This window comes from Dipodomys spectabilis, unplaced genomic scaffold, assembly GCF_019054845.1.
Source record: "Dipodomys spectabilis isolate Male_0828 unplaced genomic scaffold, ASM1905484v1 ptg000085l, whole genome shotgun sequence".
Taxonomy (NCBI): Eukaryota; Metazoa; Chordata; class Mammalia; order Rodentia; family Heteromyidae; genus Dipodomys; species Dipodomys spectabilis.
Window position 1 is genome coordinate 6,596,410 of NW_024870762.1, and position 25,860 is coordinate 6,622,269.

Genomic DNA, 25,860 nt, shown 5'->3' on the forward strand with positions numbered 1-25,860 from the left:
TATATCAATGAACAATAGGTGGCGCTGTCTCCCAGGAAGCTTCTGAAAGATAGTTGGCTACTGCCATGACCAATCACTAGGGCCTCTTAAAAACTGCAGTGTAGCTGGTAGGTTACACCTATAATCATAGCTACTCATGAGGCTGAAATCCGAGAATCTTGATTTAAATCCAGCCAGCCTGGGCAGTAAAGTTCGTGAGACTCTTATCTCCAATTAATCACTAAAAAGCTGGAAGTGACCAGGTGCCAGTGGCTCATGCCTGTGTAATCCTAGCTACTCAGGAGGCTGAGCTCTAAGGATCACAGTTTGAATGAAGCCAGCCTATGAGACTTTTTTTTTCCCCCGGTCGTGGGACTTGAACTCTGGGCCTGGGCGCTGTCCCTCAGCTCTGCAGCTCAAGGCTAGTGCTCTACCACTTGAGCCACTGTGCCACTTTCAGTTTTCTGGTGGTTTATTGGAGATAAGAGTCTCCTAGACTTTCCTGCCTGGGCTGGCTTTGAACTGTGATCCTCAGATCTCAGCGCTCTGAGTAGCTAGTATTACAGGCGTGAGCCACCAGCGCCCAGCCCTGTGAGACTCTTATCTCCAATTAACCACTCAAAAACTGGAAGCTGTGGCTCAAGTGAGAGAGCTCTAGCCTTGAGCACAAAGTGGCTCAGGGACAGCACAAAGGTCCTGAGTTCAAGTCCCACAACCACCACTACCAACAGAAAAACTGAAAGTAGGGGTGTGGGCACCTACTAAGTGATATAGCACCAGCCCCCTGATCTAAAAAGCCAAGTGAGAGTACCAGGCAAGTGGTAAATATAGGTTCAAGCACCTATATTCACACACAACAACAACAAGAACAACAACAACTAGAATAGCTTGAGGAAATTAGTTATACGCCGAGATGATAAAGAATTCCTCTGAGAGACGCACAGGTTGATAGGCCAGTGTGTGGATAGTGTGGGAGTAGAACAGGATGAATCTATGCCCTGAGTGGAATGTGGGTGATTGTCCTACTTACTGGAATATTGAACTAGCCACACCTATTTCAAGGAAAAGATAAGGCACTTCCTTGTGACAGAGGAGATGATGACCTCTATTCCAAGTTCACGGAGGCAGAGAGAAACTTTCACAAGGTGTGAGCAAATGCTGAGCAAGATGGTGGTGAGGCCCAGAGTAAGAGGCAGCTTGAGGTGGAGGCCACCCTATGGCCATAGCTGTGAAAAGGAATATCTAATCTACCATGAGCTCCAACGCTTTCCCACCAGCTTTACTCCAGGTACTGGCATGCACCCAAGCAGATTGTTCCCATGGCCCCATTATGTGATAAGGTTTGCAAAACCATATATGTTGTTAGTGGTGGTGGTAGTGGTTGGTGGTGGTGGTTGTGGAACTTGAACTCTGGGCCTGGGCGCTGTCCTGAGCTCTTCAGCTCAAGGCTAGTGCTCTACCACTTGAGCCACAGTGCCACTTCCAGCTTTTTTCTTTTTGCTTATGTGGTGCTGAGGAATCGAACCCAGGGCCTCATGCATGCAAGGCAAGCGCTCTACCACTGAGCCACCTTCACAGCCCCCCAAATACCTTTTGCCTTTAGTCAGGATTGCACTCTCTTTCCATTGTCTCTTCCCTCTGTCATTGTTTCTCTCAGTCATTGGCATTTGGAGATCTAGGTAAAAGGGGCTTACGCGGTCTGTGTTTACTAAGATGTGGTGCATTACCACTCTGGTACCTAATCAGGCTATTGCCAGCTGTCTCTGTGTAGAAACGGCTTCCAGGAACACCTTGGCCCCACACTGATCTAACTCACCTGACTTCAGAGACTAAAGTACAACTAAAGCCACCATTCGAGCAGGATAAGAATGAGGCACAGTGACCACTGGACCCGGGAGAGTGTAAGAACAGCCTGGGAAGGCGGAGCAGACTCCTCCCTCCTCTTGGTTAAGTCTCCGCCCAGTACCAGCGACTCCTAGGTAACAGGAGTCAGTCACCTCCCCCTTTCCTCCATGAGGTTGCTTCTGCCGCCGGTGTGGCCACACTTTCTCCCGCCCCCTGGTCTTGATAAGTCGTGGTCTGGCTTCCAACTTGACCAGAGGCGGCCTACAAATAAACCTCTCCCTTGCCTGAATAGCACGTGCTGCTCTCTTTCCTCTGCTGCCAATTTAATTTACCTAACATATATGGTGCTGTGACTTGGATAGGGTTTATTTTTTATTATTTTATTTTATTTTTTTTTGGGTCCGGTCATGGGGCCTGAACTCTGGGCCTGGGCGCTGTCCCTCAGCTCTTCAGCTCAAGGCTAGCGCTCTACCACTTGAGCCACAGCGCCACTTCCGGATTTTTTCTTTTTTGCTTATGTGGTGCTGAGGAATCGAACCCAGGGCCTCATGCATGCAAGGCAAGTGTTCTACCACTGAGCCACCTTCCCAGTCTCTCGGATAGGGTCTTTGAGTCAAGAATATTAGAATTTCCTGACCACCCCTCTTTCCCACAAACCGAACTGCCTTGAGACGCCACTGATGTGAGACTTTTCACCGATACCATTGCAGGCCTCCACATCCACATCCACACCACTTCTCTACTCTGGTGAGTGAAACTCTAAGGTTTCTCTGTTGCTCGATGTCTACACTGCTTCTACCTGGTCAGCTCTCCTTCACTCACCAGCCTGACTCCCTCCCATGATTTTAATGAGGTGCTGCAAGTACTCTGGAATGCCTTCTGCATTCCTTGGGTGTCTTGTCCCTTAAGGACTGCATCAACAGAAAGCGCCTAATTTATTATTGCATTGAAGTCTGGCCATAGCATACCTGGATAATCGATCTCAATGGCCTAAACATGGAACTTTGGATTATACCGTTCTCAGAAAGTTAGATGACTTTTGCCGACACCATGGTAAATGGTTAGAGCTCGTTTATATTTGGGCTTTCTTTGCTCTCCGGGATAACCTGGCTCTCTGCCACTCATGCCTGGCTTTCCCCATCCTCCTCACCCGTGGACAACCCATCTCTGAGAGTTCTGGGCCCCCTCTGGGCCCTGATGTGTCTGACCCCCTTTTTGACTCTGCCCCTCTTCCTGCTGGGCCTTCAGCTCCACCTTCTTCCTCTTCCTCTTCCTCCTCTTCGCCCTCTCTCCCTTCCCCCGCTGTAGCTTGCACCCAGTCACACACTGGCCACATACAACCTCCACCAAACTCCATGTGCCATTTGCAAGAGGTGGCAGAGTCTGAAGGCATCATTAGAGTGCATGCTCCATTTTCAATGTTTGATATTGTTCAGTTTGAGAAGGGGCTGGGATTTTATGCCCAAAATACTAATAATTATATCAAGCAGTTTAAATATCTGGCTCAGACCTATGACCTAACTTGGAGGACATATATCTAATACCATCCTCCACCCTTACCACTGAGGAAAAGTCAAAGGTGTGGATTGCAGCCCGGTGCACGCTGACAAAGCCCACCACTTAGATATTGACTTTCCAGTGGGAGCCACAGCTGTGCCCAGGGAAGAGCCCAATTGGAATTATTAACATAATGCATCTGGGAGGCAAAACAGAAAGAGGATGGCTGTCCTTCAAAAGACAGCCTATCTCCCTGTTAATTATGACAAATTAAAACACATTACTCAAAGACCCAATGAAAACCTGGCCAAATTTGTGGAACACCTCACGGTAGTGCTCCAGCGCTATACTAAGCTAGACCCAGAGTCACTGGAGGCCAAAGTGGTTCTTAATACTCATTTTATCACCCAATCAGCCCCCGACATTACAAGGTTAAAAAAAGGCTAAGGATGGGGGGGATTTGGGGAGGTGGGTAGGGAAGGGATGGTAGGGGAAAAACAAAGGAGGAGGTAACAATGCTCGATAGGAAATGTACTCATTACCTTACTCATGTAACTGTAACCCCTCTGTGCACTATTTTTACAATAAAAACCATTAAAAAAAAAAAAAAGGATGAGGATGGTCCTCAAACCCCCCAATGAGATCTGGTGAGCATGGCATTTAAGGTTTTTAATAATCGGGAAGATAAGGAGATTGCTGATAAGACTGCCTATAAGAGGGAGAATGATCAAATCCTGGCTGCTGCTGTCTGGTCTCCTCCGAGAAGAGGTACCAACATACACTGCCTGGACCATGCTACAGGTGTGGACAAGAAGGACACTGGGCAAAGTTCTGCCCTTCACTGCAACCACCAAGGTATGGACAACAGGGATACTGGAGAGTTGTCTGTCCCTCTTCATCTCCACAAGGTAAACATCATCCACTGGGGACACCAGACAGGACTGGACACCATCACAGTCAGCAATTCAAAAGCAGACTGGGAGGCAAAGCTAGCAGTCCAAAGAGAATTTCCAAGACAACTTCCAGCTTCCTTACTTCTGGTGCACCACGTGTTACACATCAAATACAAGCCCACCCCTATGGCAGTCAAGCTCAAGACACAGCCACAGTGGATTCATCTATCAAGAATAAAAAGGGCTCTGTCTCCTGCCATTTTTGTACCAACACTGACTTCAAGGTACACCTGTTCCCCTCTTGGGCCTACCAAGCCCCTGCCTCAGGAGACTTCTTCCAGACTTCACTCAAAGACTGCATCTACCAAGGGACACTGCTGCTTGCTGCCTTCTCTTGCGGAGGACCACAATTCCACCTTTTACCCCTAATGTGTACGCCCCTTGTCAGCAGGAAGTAGCCTGAGAGAATCTGGGTCCTTTAAAGGCTGGAATGTAAGGTCTACCCTAGGAAGGCGGAGCAGACTCCTCCCTCCTCTTGGTTGAGTCTCCGCCCACTACCTGCATCACCTAGGTAACTGGCACACTTGAAGGCAGTTACCTCCTCCCCTGAGGTCACATCCACATCTGGTGTGGCCACACCTCCTGCCCCTGGCCTTGATAAGTTGTGGCCAGACTGTGGTTCAGCCCTTTTTTTCCTGCTCTGTGTGCTTGATCAAAGGTGGCCTACAAATAAACCTTTCCCTGAATACCACATGCTGCTCTCTTCAGCTACCAATTTAATTTACCTAACAGACAATAAATCCTTCCATCCCCCAGTTGTGGAAAATTATATGTATAAGATCCACTGTCAACTATGGTTAGTCCTACATAATTATTCACCAGGGGAAAATATTCTTAATCTATTTCTACATAAATTCAATCAAAATTATTCTGATATTTAAAAAGTAGATAGTGTTGGGTACCCGTGGCTCCTGCCTGTAATCCTAGCTACTCGGGAAGCTGAAATCTGAATACTCTATCAATGTTTGGTCTGCCTGGGAGTACAACCCTTCCAGGCTTCCTCTTCACCTGCCAGAAACCAGTGATCACCTAACTGTCAATCACCTGACTGGGAGTCAGCGAAGGATCCCGGGCTCTGAGATCACTTCCTCATCTACTGAGGTCACTTCCTGAACCTCCCTGGCCATGCCTCCCTCAGACAGTTCCCCAGGCTCTGAGATCACTCCCGCATCTGCTCTGGTCCTGCCTCCCACCGGTCCCCATATAATTCAGCTCAACATGAGTCTCTCTCTCTCTCTTTTCTTCCTTCTCCTCTGTCTCCACATGCATTCATCTCTTGCTGGCCTGCAGTTTGCTCCCCACCCACCCACCCACCCAATAAACTATTTCTGCCTGAACCATGTGGCTGTTTCCTTTCCGGGGAACCTTAAAATCACCAAGGCTGTGCTGCAACTCCTTAACAGGAATTGTTTTTTCAGGTTTATTTACTATGATAGGAGAAAGTACAGTTTATTCCTTCTCAACTGACCAGTTCCATTAAAGAATTGTTTTCAAAGGCAGAGTGGATAAAAATTATAAAGTTAGTTCAGCTTGGTAGGACATGTCTGTAATCTCAGCACCCAAGAGACTGATTAGGAAATCAGAAGTTGTAGGCCAGCCTAGACTACTAAGCCAGGTCTTGTCTCAGTATAAATAAAAACAAACAATTGAAATATAGAGAAAATATGGCAATAGACCAGAGAGTTATTAGACATAGTGTTTGTATTTTTAGTTTGTTTTTTTTTTTTTTTTTTTTTTTTTATGAGACAGCCTGTTATTAAGCATCTCAGGCTAGCCTTGAACTCTGGATCATACTGATTCAGTTAGACTGTAAAAGAAAATTACAAAAATAACACTGTCCAAATAAAAATAAGAACATTATACTTAAATGAAGGTGGCAGAATTTTTTCATTTATTTTTAAAAGTATCTCTAAGTAGTTGTACAAAGGAGATGCCATATAACAAAGCAGTTTATGAACACACCGCATCTTCACCAGTATCATTCCCTCTGAGCTACTCCTTCCCTTTTCTTAGACTTGTGGCATATACAATGAATTCTTGACTGCATTCTCCTCCCCTTTCCCACTTCATTCATCTTCCCCTCTCCCATGGCCCCACCCCCTCCCTTAGATGTATCCATTTCCCCATGTTGATTTTGTTGGGCTTTGGCCTAGATCAAAGTCTATTTGAGCTCTCCATAGTCTCTGCTATACTTCAGTTAATCCCGTGTGTGTATTTCTAGATATATGAGCACATTCTAGCTATCACAAATGAGGGAATCCATGCAATCTTTCTCTGGGTCTGGCTTACGTGATATGATTTTTCCAAGTCTTTTCATTTCTTTATGAATGGTACAATATCATAGATGAGTAAAATTCCATTGCGTGTATATATACTGCATTTTCTTGATCCATTTGTCAGAAAATTTTAATGTATAATTAAACTAGACTTTCTCTTCTGGGGAGAAATTCACCTATTTACCTGACTCCTAGATTAGAGTCCTTTGACCAAAATGCATTGTTTCTTTTCTTTTTCTGAACTCGGGACCTTGCACATGCTAGTCAAATATGAGCTACAGGGCTGGGAAGGTGGCTTAGTGGTAGAGCACTTGCCTTGCATGCCTGAGGCCTTGGGTTTGATTCCTTAGCACCACATAAGCAAGAAGAAAAAAGCCGGAAGTGGCGCTGTGGCTCAAGTGGTAGAGTGCTAGCCTTGAGCTGAAGAGCTGAGGGACAGCGCCCAGGCCCAGAGTTCAGGCCCCACGACTGGACCCAAAAAAAAAAAAAATGTATATATGAGCTACATTTCCCACTACAAAAAAGTGATGAGCCAAGGTCAAGAAAGAGCCCTTTAAGCCAGGCGCTGGTGGATCACGCCTGTAATCCTAGCTACTCAGGAGGCTGAGATCTGAGGATCGTGGTTCAAAGCCAGCCCGGGCAGGAGAGACGGTGAGACTCCTATCTCCAATAAACCACCAGAAAACCGGAAGTGGTGCTGTAGCTCAAGTGGTAGAGCGCTCGCCTTGAGCTGAAGAGCTGAGGGACAGCACCCAGGCCCAGAGTTCAAGTCCCACGACCGACAAAAAAAAAAAAAAAAAAAAGAGCCCTTCAAACCAAGACTCCTCCCAAAAGTATACTGTTTTATTCTAATAGAGGGATTGATTGGCAGGTTGTCTTTCCCACCCTGCTCCCTGCCCTCAGGTTGAACTGAATGGTTATGTCTATTCCAGCCAAGAGAGAAGGAAGATTACTTGTGCAGGTTATCAGAGAACAAGATGCTCAACTAAACTTGAATTCGATGTAACTTTCTGTCTGAGGTATTACATTATTGATTATGTATCTGGAATTCATATTTAACTGAGTGTCCTGTGCTTTTGTTTATTGAATCTGACAAAACTTCTTGGCTAATCTAGGTCACAAAGTATCATTTTGACTGGAAAAGACAGTCTTGAGGAATTGAAGATAAGTTAGATGGAAGTGGAGAAAGCCTTTGGAAGAGGAATTCAGACATCATTCTGTAGAAAATGGAGGCCAACTGCACATTTTGTTTTGTTTTAAGGTCTGAGACTGGGACTTGAACTTGGTAGTTGATAATTTTACTCACTGGCTAGCACTCTACCAACAGAGCTACTTCTAAAAACAAAACAATATTTTTTTCAACTTTTTCTAATTTTAAAAACAAGTATAGCTGGGTGTTGGTAGCTCACACCTGTAATCCTAGCTACTCTGGTGGCTGAGACCTGAGAATTGCAGTTTGAAGCCAGCCAGGGCAGGAGAGTCCCCAAGACTATTGTCTCCAATTAATTACCAAAACCCCCCAAAAGAACAACTATAACAAAAAAAACCCTCAGGGCTAGGAAGGTGGCTCAGTGGTAGAGTGCTTGCCTTGCATGCATGAAGCCATGGGTTTGATTCCTCTGCACCACATAAGCAGAAAAAGCTGGAAGTGGCGCTGTGGCTCAAGTGGTAGAGTGCTAGCCTTGAGCTGAAGAGCTGAGGGACAGCACCCAGGCCCAGAGTTCAGGCCCCACAACTGACAAAAACCAAAACAAGACAAAAACCCTCAAAAATCCAGAAGTGAATCTGTGGCTCGAAGTGGTACTAGCCTTGAGCAAAAAAGCTCAGGGACAGAGCCTAAACCCTGAGTTCAAATCTCATGACCTACAAAAAAAAAAAGCAGGAGCCGGGCGCTGGTGGCTCACGCCTGTAATCCTAGCTACTCAGGAGGCTGAGATCTGAGGATCGCGGTTCAAAGCCAGCCTGGGCAGGAGAGACCGTGAGACTCCTATCTCCAATAAACCACCAGAAAACCAGAAGTGGCGCTGTAGCTCAAGTGGTAGAGCGCTCGCCTTGAGCTGAAGAGCTGAGGGACAGCGCCCAGGCCCAGAGTTCAAGCCCCACGACTGACAAAAAAAAAAAAAAAAAAGCAGGTATGTAGCTGAAATAATATATATATATATGTGTGTATATATATATGGAAAATACAGAAACATATATGAGAAAGGATTCATAATTCCACCAACCAGAAGTAACAACTCTATATTTGCTGATAATCATCTCTAAGTTGATGCCCATTTAATACCTTCTCCAGTCTGTTTTGGCCACCCTAGCCTTACTACTTACTGTCTCACATATCTTGTTTTATTTTTTATCTCCATAATTATGTTGTATGATTCATCTTTTTTTAGTTTGGATTTTGTTTTATTGGTGGTACTAGGCTTTAAAAGTCAGGGCAATTGCATGAATGCTCTAGTATTTGAGCCACACCCTCAGCCCTTTTGGGCATTTAGTTTCTCTTCACTGTTTTAATAGGTACAGTCTACAGCTTCTGCCTAGGGAAAACTTAAGATTTCATTCTCCCTCCCTCCTAAGCAGGTGGGATTGCAGACATGAGCTACCATGCCTGGAATTATAGCCACTTTTCATAAACTCTGTGCTTGGAAGTCATATGTAATATGAAGTAATATGCACAATATCATTTTTCTTTCAAGACCTCAGCTCTTGTTAATTGGAACATTTTTGGTTTCATACTACTGAACCTACTATACATCTCAAATATCCACTCAATTTAATGGATGATAACAAGGAGAATTCTAAGAGAATAGAATACCTTTGGAGAACCAGGTGTTTTCTTCTCCTAGATTACTCATTACTGTAATCCTAACTACTCAGGAAGCTGAGATCTGAGAATTGTTGTTCAAAGACAGCTGGGGCAGGAAAGTCTGTGAAACTCGTATTGTCATTAATTTTTTTTTTTTTTAAGCCAGAAGTGTCTGAAGTAGAAGTGTTAGCCTCAGGGACAGTGCCCAGGCCCTGAGTTCAAGCCCCAGGACTAGGAAAGGAAAGGAAAGGAAGGAAGGAAGGAAGGAAGAAAGAAAGAAAGGAGGGAGGGAGGGAGGAAGGAGGGAAGGAAGGGAGGAAGGAGAAAGAAGGAAGGAAGGAAGGAGGGAGAAAGAAGGACGGAAGGAAGGAAGGAGAAAGAAGGAAGGAAGGAAGGAAAGAAAGAAAAGAAAAACAACAACAAACACAAAAAAACTGTTTGGTTTCCAATAGTTGCCATAATTAATATAACCATGTAAATTATATCACCACAGACACCTTCAAAAATGAAGATTGTGCCATTGATATTTACACCAGGACAAAGATAAAGCCAAGAAACTGTTTCAGGTAAAACAGAATGTAGAATTGCTCTGGCTATAGTGATAAAACCACTCAATATCCCTGTGTGATTTAAGATTAAGACCAGAGAAAAATATGTGTTAGGCACAGGTGGTTCATGCCTGTAATCCTAGCTACTCAGGAAACTGAGTTCTGAAGATCTCAGTTGGAAACCCACTGGGCAGGAAGGTCCCTGAGATTCTTATCTCCAATTATTACCAAAAAGTTAGAAAATTAGTTGTGGATCGAGTGGTAGAGTGCTCAGAGACAGGGCCAATGCCCTGAGTTCAAGCCCCAGGATTGGCAAGAATAACAACAACAAAAAGAATTAATTGTGCTTCTTGGTGAGGATGGTGGCCATGCTGGAGAGAGGAGAGGGGAAGGGTGGAGGCTGAAACCAAGGGATGGGGAGGGAGGAATCAATCTTCTCTTGAGACAACAGGGAGGAGAAAGGGTTAGATGTTAATGTGTTGAGGCATAGAGTTTAGGTGGTACTGGTGAATATTGTTATAGTCAGAACAAACACTATAATCTGCAGGAGCTGGTGGCTCACATCTGTAATCCTAACTCTGGAAGATTGAGGCTCAACCCCAGCCCATGCAGAAAAGAGACTCCATTTCCAATTAATGAGCAAAAAGCTGGGTTGGAGGAGGCTGACATCTGAGGATCATGGTTCAAATCCAGCCTGGCCGGGAAAGTCCCCAAGATTCTTACCTCCAATTAACCACTAAAAAGCAAGAAGTAGTGGAGCTGTGTGGCTCAAGTGGTAGAGCTCTAAGCCTTTGAGAAAAAATATCTAAGGGACACTGCCCAGACCCTATGTTCAAGTCCCAGTACTGACATATGCACACACACACACACACATACACACACAAAGCCAGGCTGGAGGCATGGTTCAAGCAATAGAGCACCAGTTGAGCAAGCAATCCCTGCAACCCAAGGCCCTATGTTCAAACCCCAGTACTGGCAAAGAAAACAAAATAAAGTTCTCAACAAGGGAAGTCAAGGATTAGAGAAACACAGAAGGAAGATGCACACAGAAGCCAAACAAAGCAAGGAATTAGCACAGATGGAAATATTGAAGACATGCAAGGGAGCTCAGCAGAGGACAGAGGACTATAGGAGCTGTGGGGAAAGAAAAAGGCAACAGGAAAAGCCTTTCAAAAGCTTCCAGTCACTCCTTCCTCTCCCTACCTATGCAGACACAAAGTCCCTGTCAGTGGACTTTGGTGTCCTGGTTTTTCTGGGCTCAATCAACTGCCTTAAAAATGTATCTTTGTGAGTCCAAAGTTCAGGACACCTTGCCCTAATTTATAAGCAGCATACATTCAATCACAATATCCATTTACTCTCAAGAGGTACTGAGATAGGATTGTCTGCGTTTTTTTTTCTCTTTTTATAATATTTTCTACTTTTGAATTTTTACTTTTTTTTTTTTAACCATTCATTTGCTTCCCCTCCCATGCTATCTTTGTTTCTTTCCTTCCTGATCCTTCTGTTTGGTAGACTCTCTGACCTCCACCTCCTCTTTTCCTAGATCCACTGTCAACCACAGGTTTTGAGACTGTACACTTGAGAACCTCTGTACACCAGAGGATCATCATGGCCAGCCAGCAGCTCACCAGCAATCTCCAGGATGAAGTGATCTGCTCAATCTGCATGGACACCCTTCAGGAGCCTGTCACCACTGACTGCGGACACACTTTCTGCCTCAGATGCATCTCTCAGGTTGGAAGCTCATCAGATGAGCTTCTCAAATGTCCCCTGTGCCAGAAGTTTGTGCAGAGGAGCACAATCAGGCCCAACTGGCTGGTGGTCAACCTGGTGGAGAGAATCCAAGCTATTGATCCCTCTGAGATCCAACCAGAAGAGAGAGAGATGAGATGTCCAAAGCATGGAGAAAAGATCCATTACTTCTGTGAGCAAGATGGGGAATTCCTCTGTGTTGTGTGCCGGGACTCCAAGGACCACCGATCCCATAATCCCAGCTTGATAGAAGAAGCTGCCCAGAATTATCAGGTAGGCATGTGGGGCCCTTTCTCTACCCCATCTTCCTGCCCTCTATCAGAGGAGGATTCAGAAGGGGTTTGGAACTGTTGCCTACTCCAGGTGACAGTTTGGTTTGAATTTGTTGACCAACTCCTTTGCACTTGAGTGAGCAGTCCACAGTCAGGTACAGTGGGATCAAGCCGTCTGGGAAATATTGCCCTTTTGCAATCAAGGTATGAGGGAGAATGGTCCAGATTTGAATTTTGAATCAGATGGTTTGGATTCAAGTTCAGGCTCTTGAGTTTAAATATGACCATTGAAGAGTTACTTTACCACCTTCAACCCGCCATCCTCACCATTCAGTGGATCAAGTCTAGGTCCTGGCACATGTTATGCAAATGTTCCTCCCCTGAGCTATAAGCTATATCCTCTGCCTCACCTAACAAACTGACCAGGGGAGCTGGGGATGTAGCCCAGTGGTAGAGTGCAAGCTTGTCTAGCATGTACTAGTCACTGGTCCTTAGCTTCTGAGAGGAAGAAAAAAGGAAGAAGGAAGTGGGTGAACAAAACCTATCTGTTGACAGACAAGGAAAAGGTTGTGGGATTTCTTTGTTAATCCCCAAACGCCATCCAAATGAATTAGTAACAGAATGAGTCATGAGTAGCAAATCTTTTCTTTTAGATCATTAAAAGTTCTAGATTTCTCCAGTCCCACTCCTCAGCACTCATCCTACCCAGGAGAGTCTCCCCTGCTCCTCTGAGGGACTTGGGTGGGTTTTAGGAGGTAGAGTAGCGCCTGGTACAGCCTGCCCAAATGGCTCTCCCTCTCCCCTCCAGGGGCAGATTCAATCAAAGTTGGAAGTCTTGCTGCAAAAGGAGAAGGAAATAATACTAGAGAAGATAAAAGGTGAACATAAAAATGATTTCTTCCTGGTAAGAAAGAACTTTATTTCTTGTGGTGCTCAGAAACTGTACCATCCAAGCTCCAAAAATCCCTTTACACTGACCCTCCAAAAAGCATCTATGGGGCTGGGAAAGTGGCTCAGTGGTAGAGTGCTTGCCTTGCATGCATGAGGCCCTGGGTTCGATTCCTCGGCATCACATAAGCAGGAAAAGCCAGAAGTGACGCTGTGGCTCAAGTGGTAGAGCGCTAGCCTTGAGATGAAGGACAGTGCCCAGGCCCAGAGTTCATGCCCACAACCGATTTAAAAAAAAAATTATATATATATATATATATATATATATATATATATAGTAATCCCTCTCAAAAAGCATCTATGACAAAGAAGGTAGCACAGAGCAGGGTGGGGTACAGGGAGGTCACACTGGGGACATGGGGGAACCCACAAGGGGACATCGGGGCCAGATGCAAACAGGCTTTTGCTGACTGCACCACTTAACCTGCCTGAGCACCTCCTCACCCCACCTTGTCTCCAGCCGTGCCCAGGCGGTATAAGGAAACCCACACTGGTCTTAGAATAGGAAATGCTAGTTTTAAAAGCAGGTTCTGGAGCTAGACGTCTATGGCTGATGCCTGTAATCCTAGCCACCTGAGAGGCTGAGATCTGAGGATTGCATTTTTAAGCTGGCCCAAGCAGGAAAGCCCGTGACACTTGTCTCCAATTAACCAGCAAAAAGCTGAAAGTGGAGCTGTGACTAAAGTGTAGAGCATTAAGCCATAAGTAAAAAAGCCACACAGGAACAAAAGGCCTTGAATTCAAGCCATAGTCACACACACACACACACACACACACACACACACACACACACACACACACACACACACACACACAGTGTACCATGCTCTGCCCCTCCCAGATCTACACACACACACACACACTGTACCATGCTCTGCCCCTCCCAGATCTACACACACACACACACACACACACATACACACACACACACACACACACACACACACACACACTGTACCATGCTCTGCCTCTCCCAGATCTACACACACACACACACACACACACACACACACACACACACAGTGTACCATGCTCGGCCTCTCCCAGATCTTCACTGGAGAGACTGATTCTCCATTTGGAAATGCCACCTCTACTTTCACCTGTTTTGTTTTGTTTTGTGTTTGGTGTGTCCAAGGGAAAAAAGATCTATGTAAGAGCAAGTGGTAAATAAACCAAAAAGCCTCAGGAAATGTGAGTTTTAGACACTTACATCCTTGAAAGTAAAGTGATAAAACGTAATTCAAGCCAGGCACCAGTGGCTCACACTTGTAATCCTAGCTACTCAGGAGGCTGAGCTCTGAGGATTGCAATTCAAAGCCAGCCCAGGCAGGAAAGTCGGTGAGACTCTTATCTCCAATAAACCACCAGCACCAGAGGTGGTGCTGTGGCTAAAGTAGTAGAGCACTAGCCTTGAGCTGAAGAGCTGAGGAACAGTGCCCAAGCCCAGTATTCAAGCCCCATGACCGAACAAAACAAACAAAACAGAAAAAAAAAAGCCCACCTAATTCAATCTAAACCTGAGAACATGGGAAATGCCTTCACAGTTGGTGCCCCCCTCTCCTGTCCCGAGAGTCTGCCGCAGCTTGCTGTGTCTACATTGGAAGTCAGAACAGAGTTGAAACACTCCCTACTTGAAGGTCAGCTGGGAGGACCTGGGAGGCCGCCACCCTTTCATCTCCACATTCTTCCCCTTGTGCCAGAACCAGGTGAGGCTGGAGAAGCAAAGGATCAAGCAACATTTCAGATTCCTGCGGCAGAGCCTAGAAAAGGAAGAGAATTTCTTCCTGGCCAGGCTTCACTGGCTAGAGATGGAAGGAGCCAAGGGGAAGAAGTTCTATTCCATTTCTACCCAGGCACAGCTGAACTCGCTTGAGAAGCTCATCAAGTCCCTGAAAAACAAGCAGCAAATGCAGCCCAGACAGCTGCTGGAGGTGAGTTTCTTGGAGCAGCACTACCCAGAGGTAGCAGTGCATCCTCCCCCCTCCCTGTCCCAGGCCTGCACATGGACCAGCTGACTGACTGATTGCTGAGACTCTCGCACCCACCTCTAGTCTGTGAGCAAGAAGATATGAGCCCCACATACGATTTAGAATTATACTGAGGTCCAATGTGTGATATAGAAATATGTGAGCCACATGTGACATCTAGAAATATAATCGGAACCACATATGTAATTTAGAAATACATTTCAGTCACGTGTGGACTTCCACTTTTTTTTTTTAGTGGCTACAATAAAAAGATGAAAAAGATACAGGTAAAGCCAGTTATTCATGTGTATAATTCTAGCTACTCAGAAAGATGAGAGAGCTGGAGAATCATGATTTGAAGCCAGCCAGGGGAGAAAAATCCCTTGAGACTTAACTAATGAACCAGCAAAAAGTGGAGCTGGAGGTATGGCTCAAATGGTAAAGTATCAGCCTAGCATGTATGAGACCCTGACTTCAAGCCCCAGTTGCCATCACAGGAAAGAAAGGAAGGAAGGAAATAAAAAAGAGAGAGAAAGGGAGGAAGGAAAAGAAAGGAGAGAAAGGAAGGTGGGAAGGAAGGAAGGAAGGAAGGAACTCATGCAAAGCCATTGCATTGCTCTGATCCTGCTTGCAAGTCTCCTGACTCAGTCTCAGAAACAAAATTCATCTTTTTTTTTTTTTTTGTCCGTCATGGGGCTTGAACTCTGGGCCTGGGCGCTTTCCCTCAGCTCTTCAGCTCAAGGCAAGCCCTCTACCACTTGCGCTACAGCGCCACTTCTGGTTTTCTGATGGTTACCTGGAGATCAGAGTCTCACGGACTTTCCTGCCTGGGCTGGCTTTGAACCATGATCCTCAGATCTCAGCCTCCTGAGTAGCTAGGATTACAGGCGTGAGCCACCAGCACCTGGCACAAAATTCATCTTTGGAACCTCACTTATTTGGTTCTTCTTGAGGTGTTATCATAGTCCTGTGTACTGGTCTATCAAGAGCTTCTTGGAGCAGCCCTCCAAGTAGTGGGGGGGGGGAGGGAGGGAGGGAGAGACCCTGAGATGTTCATACTCTACTTCCAGGAGGGTCCAAACCTCCTCCTTGGTTCCCATGCTCTATTCAGAGGCTAAGGCTGTGCTATCTGTTTCTCTTCCAGGACATCAAAACTCTCCTGTCCAGGTATGGTAGAACACCCAGAGCCTAGTGCTTCCTGAGTCACTCATGTTCCTAGCACTCAACAGAAATCCAAACACACCCCACCTCCTCTGCCGTGAATACCCATACACTCTGCAGCCAACTGTTGATGCTTCAGGTAGACACTTGAGCATAGGGGTTGGTGGGCGAAGAAAGCTGTTTTCTCTGGCTTTCTGGCTCTTCAGCACACAGTCTATTTCCTGGCACCTCCTACATGTCCCTTGCTTGTTTTGGTAGGGCCTAGCACCCTTGCTCACTCAATCTCTCTCTGTTCCCCTCTTTCCCTTCTCTTCTCTCTGCAGTCAAGTCCATTTCCACATTCCCTCAAGTTCATTCCCAAATTCATTCTGGCCCCACGTCCCTGGCCTGGCCTCCCCACCCTCAGCTCATTCCCTCCCCAGACAGTCTTCCATCCCTGTGTGTCTCCCTCCCCATCCTACGATCTAACCACCCAGCTCAGCTATGTATTTATAGGAGCAACGTATTTCAATTTCTCAACCCAACCCCAGTTCCTGAGGGGCTGGAGAAAAAATTCAACGAAGCAAAATCCAGTCACAATGTCATCACAGAGAACTTGAGAAAATTCAAAGGTAAGGAAAAGGCTGCCAGCGCCCTGATTGGCCAGCTGCTCTAGAGGATTATGTCCCCATCACCCCCAGGTGGCCTGTAACTCCTGGGTGCTGGCAATCATCACTGGATCCTTCAAATGCCAGCTTGTCTGGCAACACTCTGCTATCCTTTTGCTCTGTTGTCTGCCTTTGCTTTCTTGGCATAGCCATGGAGGGGACCTGAACTTCCTTCTTCCTCAAGAGGGCGCTCTCCTCAGTGCAGTGGCTGTCAGCAATCTGGTGTTTATTTGTCTGGGGGATACAAAAGGGACAATGTTACATTCCTCAGTACCACATAAACAGAGAAAGCCAGAAGTGATGCTGTGGCTTACGTGGTAGAGTGCTAGCCTTGAACAACAGAAGCTCAGGGACAGAGCCCAGGCCCTGAATTCAAGCCCCAGGACTGGCAAAAAAAAAAAAAAGACAAGTGAGACACTAAAGCAGAGGAGGTGTTTAATGTCTGGCAAGGGGCTCTTCCTGGCTACATAAGAAGAGAAATATCCATTGGAAGCTGATGATGTTTTGAAGGAAATATTTCTACCTCCTTTCCAGGAAATAGAAACTAACCAGATCACAGCTGGATAGACAGGGGCATAGATGTTCTGTCAGATAGTTTTCAAACTTGTCTAGGTTTGCAGTTGGGAAGCAGAGCTGGCATGTGTGAAGACTTTTTCTTTTCTCTCTTTTCTTTCTCTCTCTTTTCTTTCTCTCCTTCCTGTCTTTTCTTTTTTCTTTCTTTCTCTCTTTCTTTTTTCTTTCTTTCTCTCTTTCTCTCTCTTTCTCTTTCTTTCTTTCTTTCTCTCTTTCTCTCTTTCTTTCTTTCTTTCTTTCTTTCTTTCTTTCTTTCTTTCTTTCTTTCTTTCTTTCTTTCTTTCTTTCTTTCTTTCTTTCTTTCTTTCTTTCTTTCTGTGTTGGTCCTGGGGCTTGAACTCAGGTCCTGGGTACGGTCTCTGATCTTTTTTTGCTCAAGGCTAGTGCTCTACCACTTGAGCCACAGAGCCACTTCTGGCTTTTTCTGAGTAGTTTATTGGAGATAAAAGAGTCTCATGGACTTTCCTGCTCAGGGTGGCTTTGAACCCTGATCCTCAGATATCAGCTTCCTGGGTAGCTAGGATTATAGGCATGAGCCACCAGTGCCTGCTTGTGAAGACTTCTTTTACTGCTTCTTATCCTGTACTAAGCTAGAAGCAGACAGCTGAGTAGAGTCTTCTTTCTAGAAAGATCCCAGGAATCCCATACCCCTTTCCCAGAACAGCATTTTGATCCTGCCAACTTTGCTGTTTAAGCTTTGCTTTCTGGCAATAACTGCTCTGCGTTTCCCAGTGCTTCCAGCCCATCACATATAACTGCAACAAACAAGCAACTTGACAGACGCTCAGGTCTAAAGCATTTGGTTTCTGTGTTAGAGTTTTAGAGAAGGATATCCCTGCAGATTTGAGAGGTAGACATGCTCTATCATCTTCTCTATTCTCTGTGTGTGTGTGTGTGTCCCTCTATATCTTTCTCTATCTTTATTTCTCTCTGTCCCTCTCTCTATGTGCCTGATTGTCCATCTGTCTGTCACACACTCATACACCCCCCACCCGCACCCCACAGAGTCCCCAACTCCCACCTGGCCCAAGGGAATGGAGGGAATGAAGAAGTGACAAGGAGTCTACTTACACCATGGGTCCAATCTCCATGGTTCCCTCTGCTGAAGCTCACTGCTCCACGTTCGGGGATTCCTGGGCATGGAAACGGGTGTGAGAATGCCTGGACTTCAAAGTGTATCAAGGGCCTCATAGATGTGGTGCTCCCAGACAGTTTCTTCTGGCTGTCATTCGGCTGATCCCTCACATGAAGGTCACTGTGTCTCTCCTGGCTCTTCTCCATAGCTGAGCTATTAGCTCTCAGGGGAGCTGCCCACCATTCTCCCTCTGTGTCCTCCTGCAGCTGGTGCTTGGCACAGAGACCACAAGGAACTCAGTCTAGCACTCTCACAAGAAACCTAGGCCAGGCAGGAACCATTGTCCCCGAAGGAAAAAATGTAACCTAGGTAGAAAGTTACCCCCAAAGAAAGTAATGCAAAAAACCACATGGACAGAAGTCAAATAGAAGAAAGATATATTGCCAGCAGAGCTAACAAGGCCAAGTGCTCTTGAAGAAAGGGAGAAAATGATGCCGTCTGGCTCCTTGGAGGCCCCTTTTATGTCACCAGGGCAGGAAGTGGGAGGTGCCTCACCTACTACGCAGTGGCTGCCATCGAGATCAGAGCTTGGGTCTACAAGGTGGGCCTTTTCTTAAGAGTTCTCAGTTCTAGGCCCAGCCTTTCACTGCCCAGAGGAGTCTCTGGCCCCTGCCTATCAGCAGCAGGAGTGCTGTGGGCAGGCCTTCCATGTCTGCTCTGGGAGGAAAGGGCTGCCCATCAGGAGCTTGATTCCTTTTCCCCTTAAACACTCTCTCATGGAGAGAAGGGTGGGATTGCCCTCCAAGCACCAGAATGTGGGACAAGCTCCCCCCGCCACTCTTTCTGCACCCTGCTCCTGCATGGCAGCTCCACAGCAAGCGCAGTGTACCTCTTGTTGTGGCATTTTGGGGATCTTGGTTTTGTCGGCTGGGTGGTGTGTAAAGGGCTAGATGTATGTACCTGCTAACTGTATGTGCCATCAAACACTGAGACATAGTTCTAACTCAAATAGGCAGCATTTGAGGGTTCCATAAGACTTAGTATGCAAATGGAACGTAAAATATAAGCAATACTTTTCTTCAGTGGTATCTTACTATGTTACCCAGGCTGGGCTTGATGTGGTGGGCTTAAATGATATTCCTGCTTCAGCCTCTTGGGTAAGCTAGGACAACAGGTGTTAGCCACTGAGCCCAGATGCAGACATACATGTGCACGTGCGTGTGCACACACACACACACACACACACACACACACATTTGGTGGGAGAAGTACTGGTGTTTGAACTCATACCCCTTGAACTATACCCCCTATCCTTTTTTGATTCTAGTTATTTTTTCAGATAAGGTTTCCAGTTTGTTCTCCAAATTGCCTCCCTGCTTAATCTGTCTGAAGTCTCTCCATGTCCTTCTGTTCTCTACCCCATAGAAAACCTACAGACTGAAAAGAAGAAAGATGAAGCCAGATTCCTCAAAGGCCTGGATGAAAAGGACAAGAAGAGCTGTAAGTGGAGACTGGCGGCTGCTGCTTGTTGTGCGGGGAAGTGGGAATGCAAAGGGAAGGATTCTTTCTCTACAAGAGGTCCCCATATGGGTGCAGAGCAAGCCAGTCAGCTGAGAACAGGTTTATACAGATATGTTTTATTTATTTACTTATCTAGGTTGGTTGTGAGGCTTGAACTTGGGGACTGAGTGCTGTCCTTGAGCTTTTTGGCTCAAGGCTAGTGCTCTACAACTGTGAGCCACAGCACTATTTCCAGTGTTCTGTTGGTTAGTTGGAAATAGGATTCTCATGGACTTTCCTACCCAGGCTGGCTTTGAACTGCAATCCTCAGATCTCAGCCTCCTGAGTAGCTAGGATTACATACAGGTATGAGCTACTGCCTTCCAGCTGTTTGGTTTTATGGTGCTGACAATCAAATCCCAACCTCCACATGTGCCAGGGCCACTGGTGCCTGGCTGGCTGTTTTAACTTTGCAACGTTCTGGTAATAAATTTGTTTTCTCTCTCCATTTCCTAGGGAACATGTTAGAGAAAAACAATCCAGAATCGCCCTCCCCAGGTAGGAGTCCTGCCCTGCCCACTGAGTCTTCCTGTGGGGACCTTAGAGTGACAAATGCTCTATCCCAAGCAGTCAGGAATATATTAGGAAAGGTAGAGATTACATTGCAGAAATAACTTCCTAATGTGCAAGTCAGGATGGAAAGGGAAGAAGGTAGAGCAAAAGGAGGGGGAATTTAAAGATACTGTAAGGAAACGCCCCCTCGCAGACCTAATCTCCGCCCTCGATGGCAGCGCCTGCGCAGTCGGTGAGGCACCGCCCACTTCTGGCCCCCAACAGCATCAAAGGGTCCCCCTGAGGTACCAGCCAGGGCATTTCTCTCCCCTCCTCAGGGGAGCTTGAGATTGTTAGCTCTGCTAACATTGAATCTGGTCTCTCCTCTGACTTTTTCGTCCGTATAGTCTTTGGGGCGCCATTTTTACTTTCATTTTGGGTGCGGAAAGCCGGGATCGGTTCCCCAGGGCATGGTCCTCCTCGGTTGGCCTCAGTTCCAGCAGCACTGCGAGCTGCAGGGTGGGGGCTTCTTGTTGGCTCCTCCCACTGACCTCTCGTTTCTCTTTTCCTTTTCCCTCAATACAATGAACAACTAAACTCTTCAACTGGCACCATGGCATGCCCCTTCCTCCCCCGGGCCTCCCTTGCTGGGACAGTCACTTCCATTTTGTTCCAAGCACGAAGCAGGGCTTCTTATGTCGAGGTTCCTCGAGACAGAATCAACTCTGAGAACACCGGGTCGGGGCGGATTGAAGACCCACGCTCAGCCTTGAGTGAGTGACTGAAGATGTCCAGTGTCCCGGGTTAAGCAGAGTGGGGCCTCGGGGAGAGGCCCGAGCTACTGATCGTGGAGATGGGATGGTGGTCATGGTGGTGAAGGAATGAAGGAGTAGTTGAGCAAAATCAAAGGAATAGGACCACCCCTGACCTCTGGTGCACCTTCTTTTTTGGCTTCTTCTTGTTGCTTTGGCTAGGGCTCCCCCTAGTGGATTAAAGCTATCTCTACAACTGTCTCTCTGGTTCCTCTTACCCAACCCTCTCTCCCTACCGCCCCCCACTTTTTTTGGTGTCAGTACTGGGGTTTGAACTCAGAACCCGGACACTGGCTTTTTTTCTTTTTCTTTTCTTTGTGCCGGCACTGGGGCTTGAACTCAGGGCATGAAAACTGCCCTTTAGCTTTTTCTCTTAAGGCTAGTGCTTGACCGCATGAGCCACAGCTCCATTCCACTTCCAGCCTTTTGGTGACTAATTAAGAAATGAATCTCCTGGACCTTCTTGCCAGGGCTGGCTTTGAACCTCCATCCTCAGATTTCAGCCTCCTGAGTAGCTAGTATGACAGGTTTGGGCCACCTGTGTCCAGCATCAACTCTATTTTTTAAAATATTTTTATTGTTATAATAAAGGTCATGTACAGAGTGGTTTGAATTACCTAAGTCAGATAATGAGTATACATTTTTTGGACAATGTCACTCTTCCCAGTTCAACCCCATTTAAAAAAAAAACCGGAAATGGCACTGTGGCTCAAGTAGTAGAGCACTAGCCTTGAGCTGAAGAGCTGAGGGACAGCACCCAGGCCCAGAGTTCAAGTCCCACAACCAACAAAAACAAACAGAAACCTAATATTGCAGCAAACATTGAGATTAGATAACAAATCAGGAGATAAAATGAGGTCCACATTCCTAAATTTTGTGCCCATGACCTGGAATTCTTCCAGTTTGATCAGTTGTGACTCCCTGTCTAAATCTAATAAAAATGGGAGGATGAGGAGAGGAGTTCTTGGATATCCCTCCTCCTGTATCTCACCCCTCATTCTTGTGTTTGAGGGGATTTCACATTAGAAAGTCACAGCAGCTCAGCAAGACAGACCCTTGATTTCTCAAATTAGCACCAAGCCTTGTAAACAGGGAAGAGGTGATTTCATCTTTGAAATGATACCACCATGGGGCTGGACAGGTGGCTTAGTGGTAGAGTGTTTGCCTTGCATGCATGCGTCCCTGTGTTTGATTCCTCAGCACCACATAAGCAGAAAAAGCTGGAAGTGGCACTGTGGCTCAAGTGATAGAGCGCTAGCCTTGAGCTCAAGAGCTGAGGGACAGTGCCCAAACTCAGAGTGCAGGCCCCATGACCACCACCACCAACAACAAAAGAATGAAATGATACCACCATGATTAGCGGGGTGCTCCCCAATGGAACCACGAAACAGAATATGGTGAAACTTGGGATTAACTTTAAGGAGGGGACAGGAACTCAAACTTCCCTGGGGGCTTGAGCTATATTTGACTGAGAAAGCCTCCCTCCAAATGTGTAAAGGAGCTGGAAAATTAGAGTCAGGATAGCTTGATTTCAAGCTGTCCATCTTTCCCCTCATCTCTCCACAGTTGCTGTGACCCTGGACGCTGACACTGCTCATCCAGACCTCAGCCTCTCTCTGGATCTAAAGACAGTGACACTAGACTTTATCCCCCAGAGTGATTCAGCTGAGCCCACGAATCCCAAATGCTTCTATCCTTTCCGCTGCGTTCTGGGTTTACCAGGTTTTTCCATGGGCCGCCAGGCCTGGGAGGTGGAAATCCAAGGGCCCAGGGGTGGGGCCTCTGTGGTGGGCGTGGCCTCGGAACTGGTACCACGGAGGGGCCACTTGCGTCTGGAACCTTTGTTGGGCTTCTGGGCTCTGCGCATCTTTGGCTCAACGTGCCAAGCGCTCATCGAGAATTGTACCCGAAAGGATCTGCCAGTCTGTCCAAGGAAAGTGGGTGTCCTTGTGGATTACAACGACGGGAAGATCATCTTCTATGATGCCACCAACAACAATCACATTTACACCTTCCAAGCCTCCTTTCCCGGGCCGATCTTTCCTTTTCTCCGGCTCCTGTTACCAGGCACCCAGGTCACCCTGAGTCCCTAGGGTCTGACCCCCTCACTTTTGGATGTGCCACAGTTGTAGGATTGAAGCTAGACTTCCCGAGGCCCTTCTGAAGATGACACGGATGCAGGCTTGATGTTCTGACCCCATTTATAAGTTGTCTCCCCATCCCCCCCTAATATGCCTGGATCGGAAAGAAAAGCTCAAATATCTGAGAAGACTATGCTCAGGGCCATTCATTACAGCACTGTTTGTAACAGGACAAGACAGGACCATCAACAGGTAACGTTGGAAAAGCCTTGCTGAGAAAGCATCCTGGTTGAGGCTCAGGTGCAAGGCTGGACTGCTAATCTTGGATGCCGCTTTCCTCTCTGTATCGTTTTCTGTAGTCCCTATGGCTTTGAACATGCCTTGACCCATCGGGACCTCATGCTTTCCTGAGGTCTGAAAACTAGGATGCTTTTTCCTTTCAGACTCAGGCAGGATTGCTCCAATGCTACTTTACAAATGATACTAGCTATCTATGATTATGCTGCGTTTTACATAGGAAAAAGAGGCATTCAAACATACAGTTGCTTATAGTTCTCTTTTTAAGTAGAAAGACAACCAAAGCCTAGCAAAAAGTTCCTATTAGGGAGAGGTAAAACTAGGTAGAAGGAATGGAAATTAGTCTTTCCTAAATAGATTCTTTTTATATATTTGACTTTGATATCATGTAGATTTTTTACAGCATTGTAAAACAATTTAAATGGGACAAAATTAATCTGTGTAGTTGGTAGCTTACACAACAGGGAGAAATTATTTTAAGTGATTAACTAGCATGGTGCTGTGGGCCTGTAGTTCCAGCCATTTTTAAAGCTGAGGCAGGAGGACCACTTTAGTCTATAAGTTTGAGACTAGCCCCAGCAACATAGTTAAACCCTTTCACAAAAAGGAGAGAAGGGCTTGGAGGCATGATCTAAGTGGCAGAGCACCACCCAATGAGCAAAAGTTCAGATCTGGTGTTGGGAAAAAAAAAAAGACACTAAAAGTAATTTTAAAATGCAGCAATTTTGTTACAATTTTAGTAGGGTGTGTCCTAAGGAGCAAAACAAATAACAAATAAATCTTAACTTTTCAGTTATATCAGTAGGAATCACAATAGTGTTGTTGTCATTCTGAATCAATAAGGTTTATGTATATACATACATGGTAGGGCAAGGCAAATAATGAATTATGTTAGTGTTACTGAGAACTAGATTTTCAACCTAAAAATTAATTTTATCTTATGACTATGACACAAAAAAAGAGAAATAAACACACAGTTCTAGATTTAAATAGGAACACTGATTTAAAAAAAAAAACCTTATGTTGTATTCTCCTTCATAATAAAATGTATTTCTTTGCTTTGATCACAAAGGTCCAAAATTAAGCATTCTAAAACCTGTCATATCTTGATCTATCAGAATTATTTTGGCAATTCCATGGAGATGCAATCTGAAAAATCTCATCAGGCAAAGAAACAGTCTCTTCAAGAAAAAAATGTCTGGAGCCTTTGTACAATTAATGTATTCTATAAAAAAAAAAAACTGCTGGGAGAAAATAAGAAAAGGGAAACATACAAACTAAAAGAATACCCAAACCAAACACAATAACAAACTTTTTCAGAGCTTGGTTTAAACAAGTTAATTCTAATTTAATTTTGTTGTTGTTGTTTTGAGTTTTGTTGGGATTTTTTTTTTAGGTGCTGGTATTGGGGGCTTGAATTCAGGGCCTAGTGCCCATGCTTTTTTTTTTTGCTCATGGCTGGTGCTCTACCACCTGAGCCATACCTCCAGTCCACCTTTTTTTGCTAGTTAAGTGGATATAGTCTCTTGGAATTGCTTTGTACAGAATCTTCAGATCTCAGCCTCCTAAGCAGCTCAATTTACAAGCATGAACTACCTGAGCCTGTTATAATTCAAAATTCAAATGTATGGAAGACATCAGTAGGTATGAGTCTCTTGATATCCCAGTCTTGGGCAAAAAGCAGGGCAAAAAGTGAGACCCCGTGTGAAAAATAACCAAAACAAAAAAAGGCTGGGAACGTGGCGTATGTGGTAGAGTGCCCGCCTAGCAAAAGTGAACTGCCTGAGTTCAAACACTAGTAATGCCCCTAGAGATGAACAAAATCCCAACGGGAGGGAAGGGGAGTTTCTACAACGAGGCATCCTCAAAGCCCAGTCTCTCAGGGTCAATATTTGTGATTGAATTTGACTCAGAACGGACAAATCCATACAGAGGTGCTTTTTTGATTCTGCCTAACGACTAGGTTTCACCTTGGACTAGGGAGAGGGGTGAATGGAATCCTTCCGTTGCAAAGACAAATCCATCGGCCTTTTCTAATCCTCAGAAACCAGAGTCATTCCCAGGACCACAGGCACCCTGCCCCCCAGCACCCTGCCCCCCAGCACCCTGCCCCCCAGCACCCTGGCCCCCAGCACCCTGCCCCCCAGCACCCTGCCATCTCAACAGAGATCTGGTCTAGAGGTGCCCTCTGAGGAATAAAGTTAAAGGATTTCCTGTTTTCTGGATGATTTTGAAACATTTTAAAGGGACAAAGAGTTTAAACACAGAGCCAACAGGACAAGACCCACGATCGATCGCCACCGGAGTTTAAGGTTCTGT

At 45.9% G+C, this 25,860-nt stretch overlaps 1 protein-coding gene across 1 annotated transcript; it reads left to right on the top strand.

The window, feature by feature from the left end:
- The first annotated feature begins 11,512 nt into the window (after window positions 1–11,512).
- Window positions 11,513–23,256, top strand: Trim31 (tripartite motif containing 31). The gene is made up of 7 exons (XM_042683905.1): window positions 11,513–11,929; window positions 12,737–12,832; window positions 14,577–14,807; window positions 15,988–16,010; window positions 16,500–16,615; window positions 19,725–19,799; window positions 22,730–23,256. The coding sequence occupies exons 1-7, from the start codon at window positions 11,513–11,515 to the stop codon at window positions 23,254–23,256; spliced, it is 1,485 nt and encodes a 494-aa protein (XP_042539839.1).
- Window positions 23,257–25,860: the final 2,604 nt, after the last annotated feature.

What these genes read in the sequence shown, in the direction of transcription:
- Trim31 (XM_042683905.1), top strand. Translation starts at nt 11,513, where the DNA reads ATGGCCAGCCAGCAGCTCACCAGCAATCTCCAGGATGAAGTGATCTGC. An exon ending in AAGCTGCCCAGAATTATCAG is followed by an intron (nt 11,930 to 12,736) that starts GTAGGCATGTGG and finishes TCTCCCCTCCAG; the next exon opens with GGGCAGATTCAATCAAAGTT. An exon ending in GAACTTGAGAAAATTCAAAG is followed by an intron (nt 16,616 to 19,724) that starts GTAAGGAAAAGG and finishes TCTACCCCATAG; the next exon opens with AAAACCTACAGACTGAAAAG.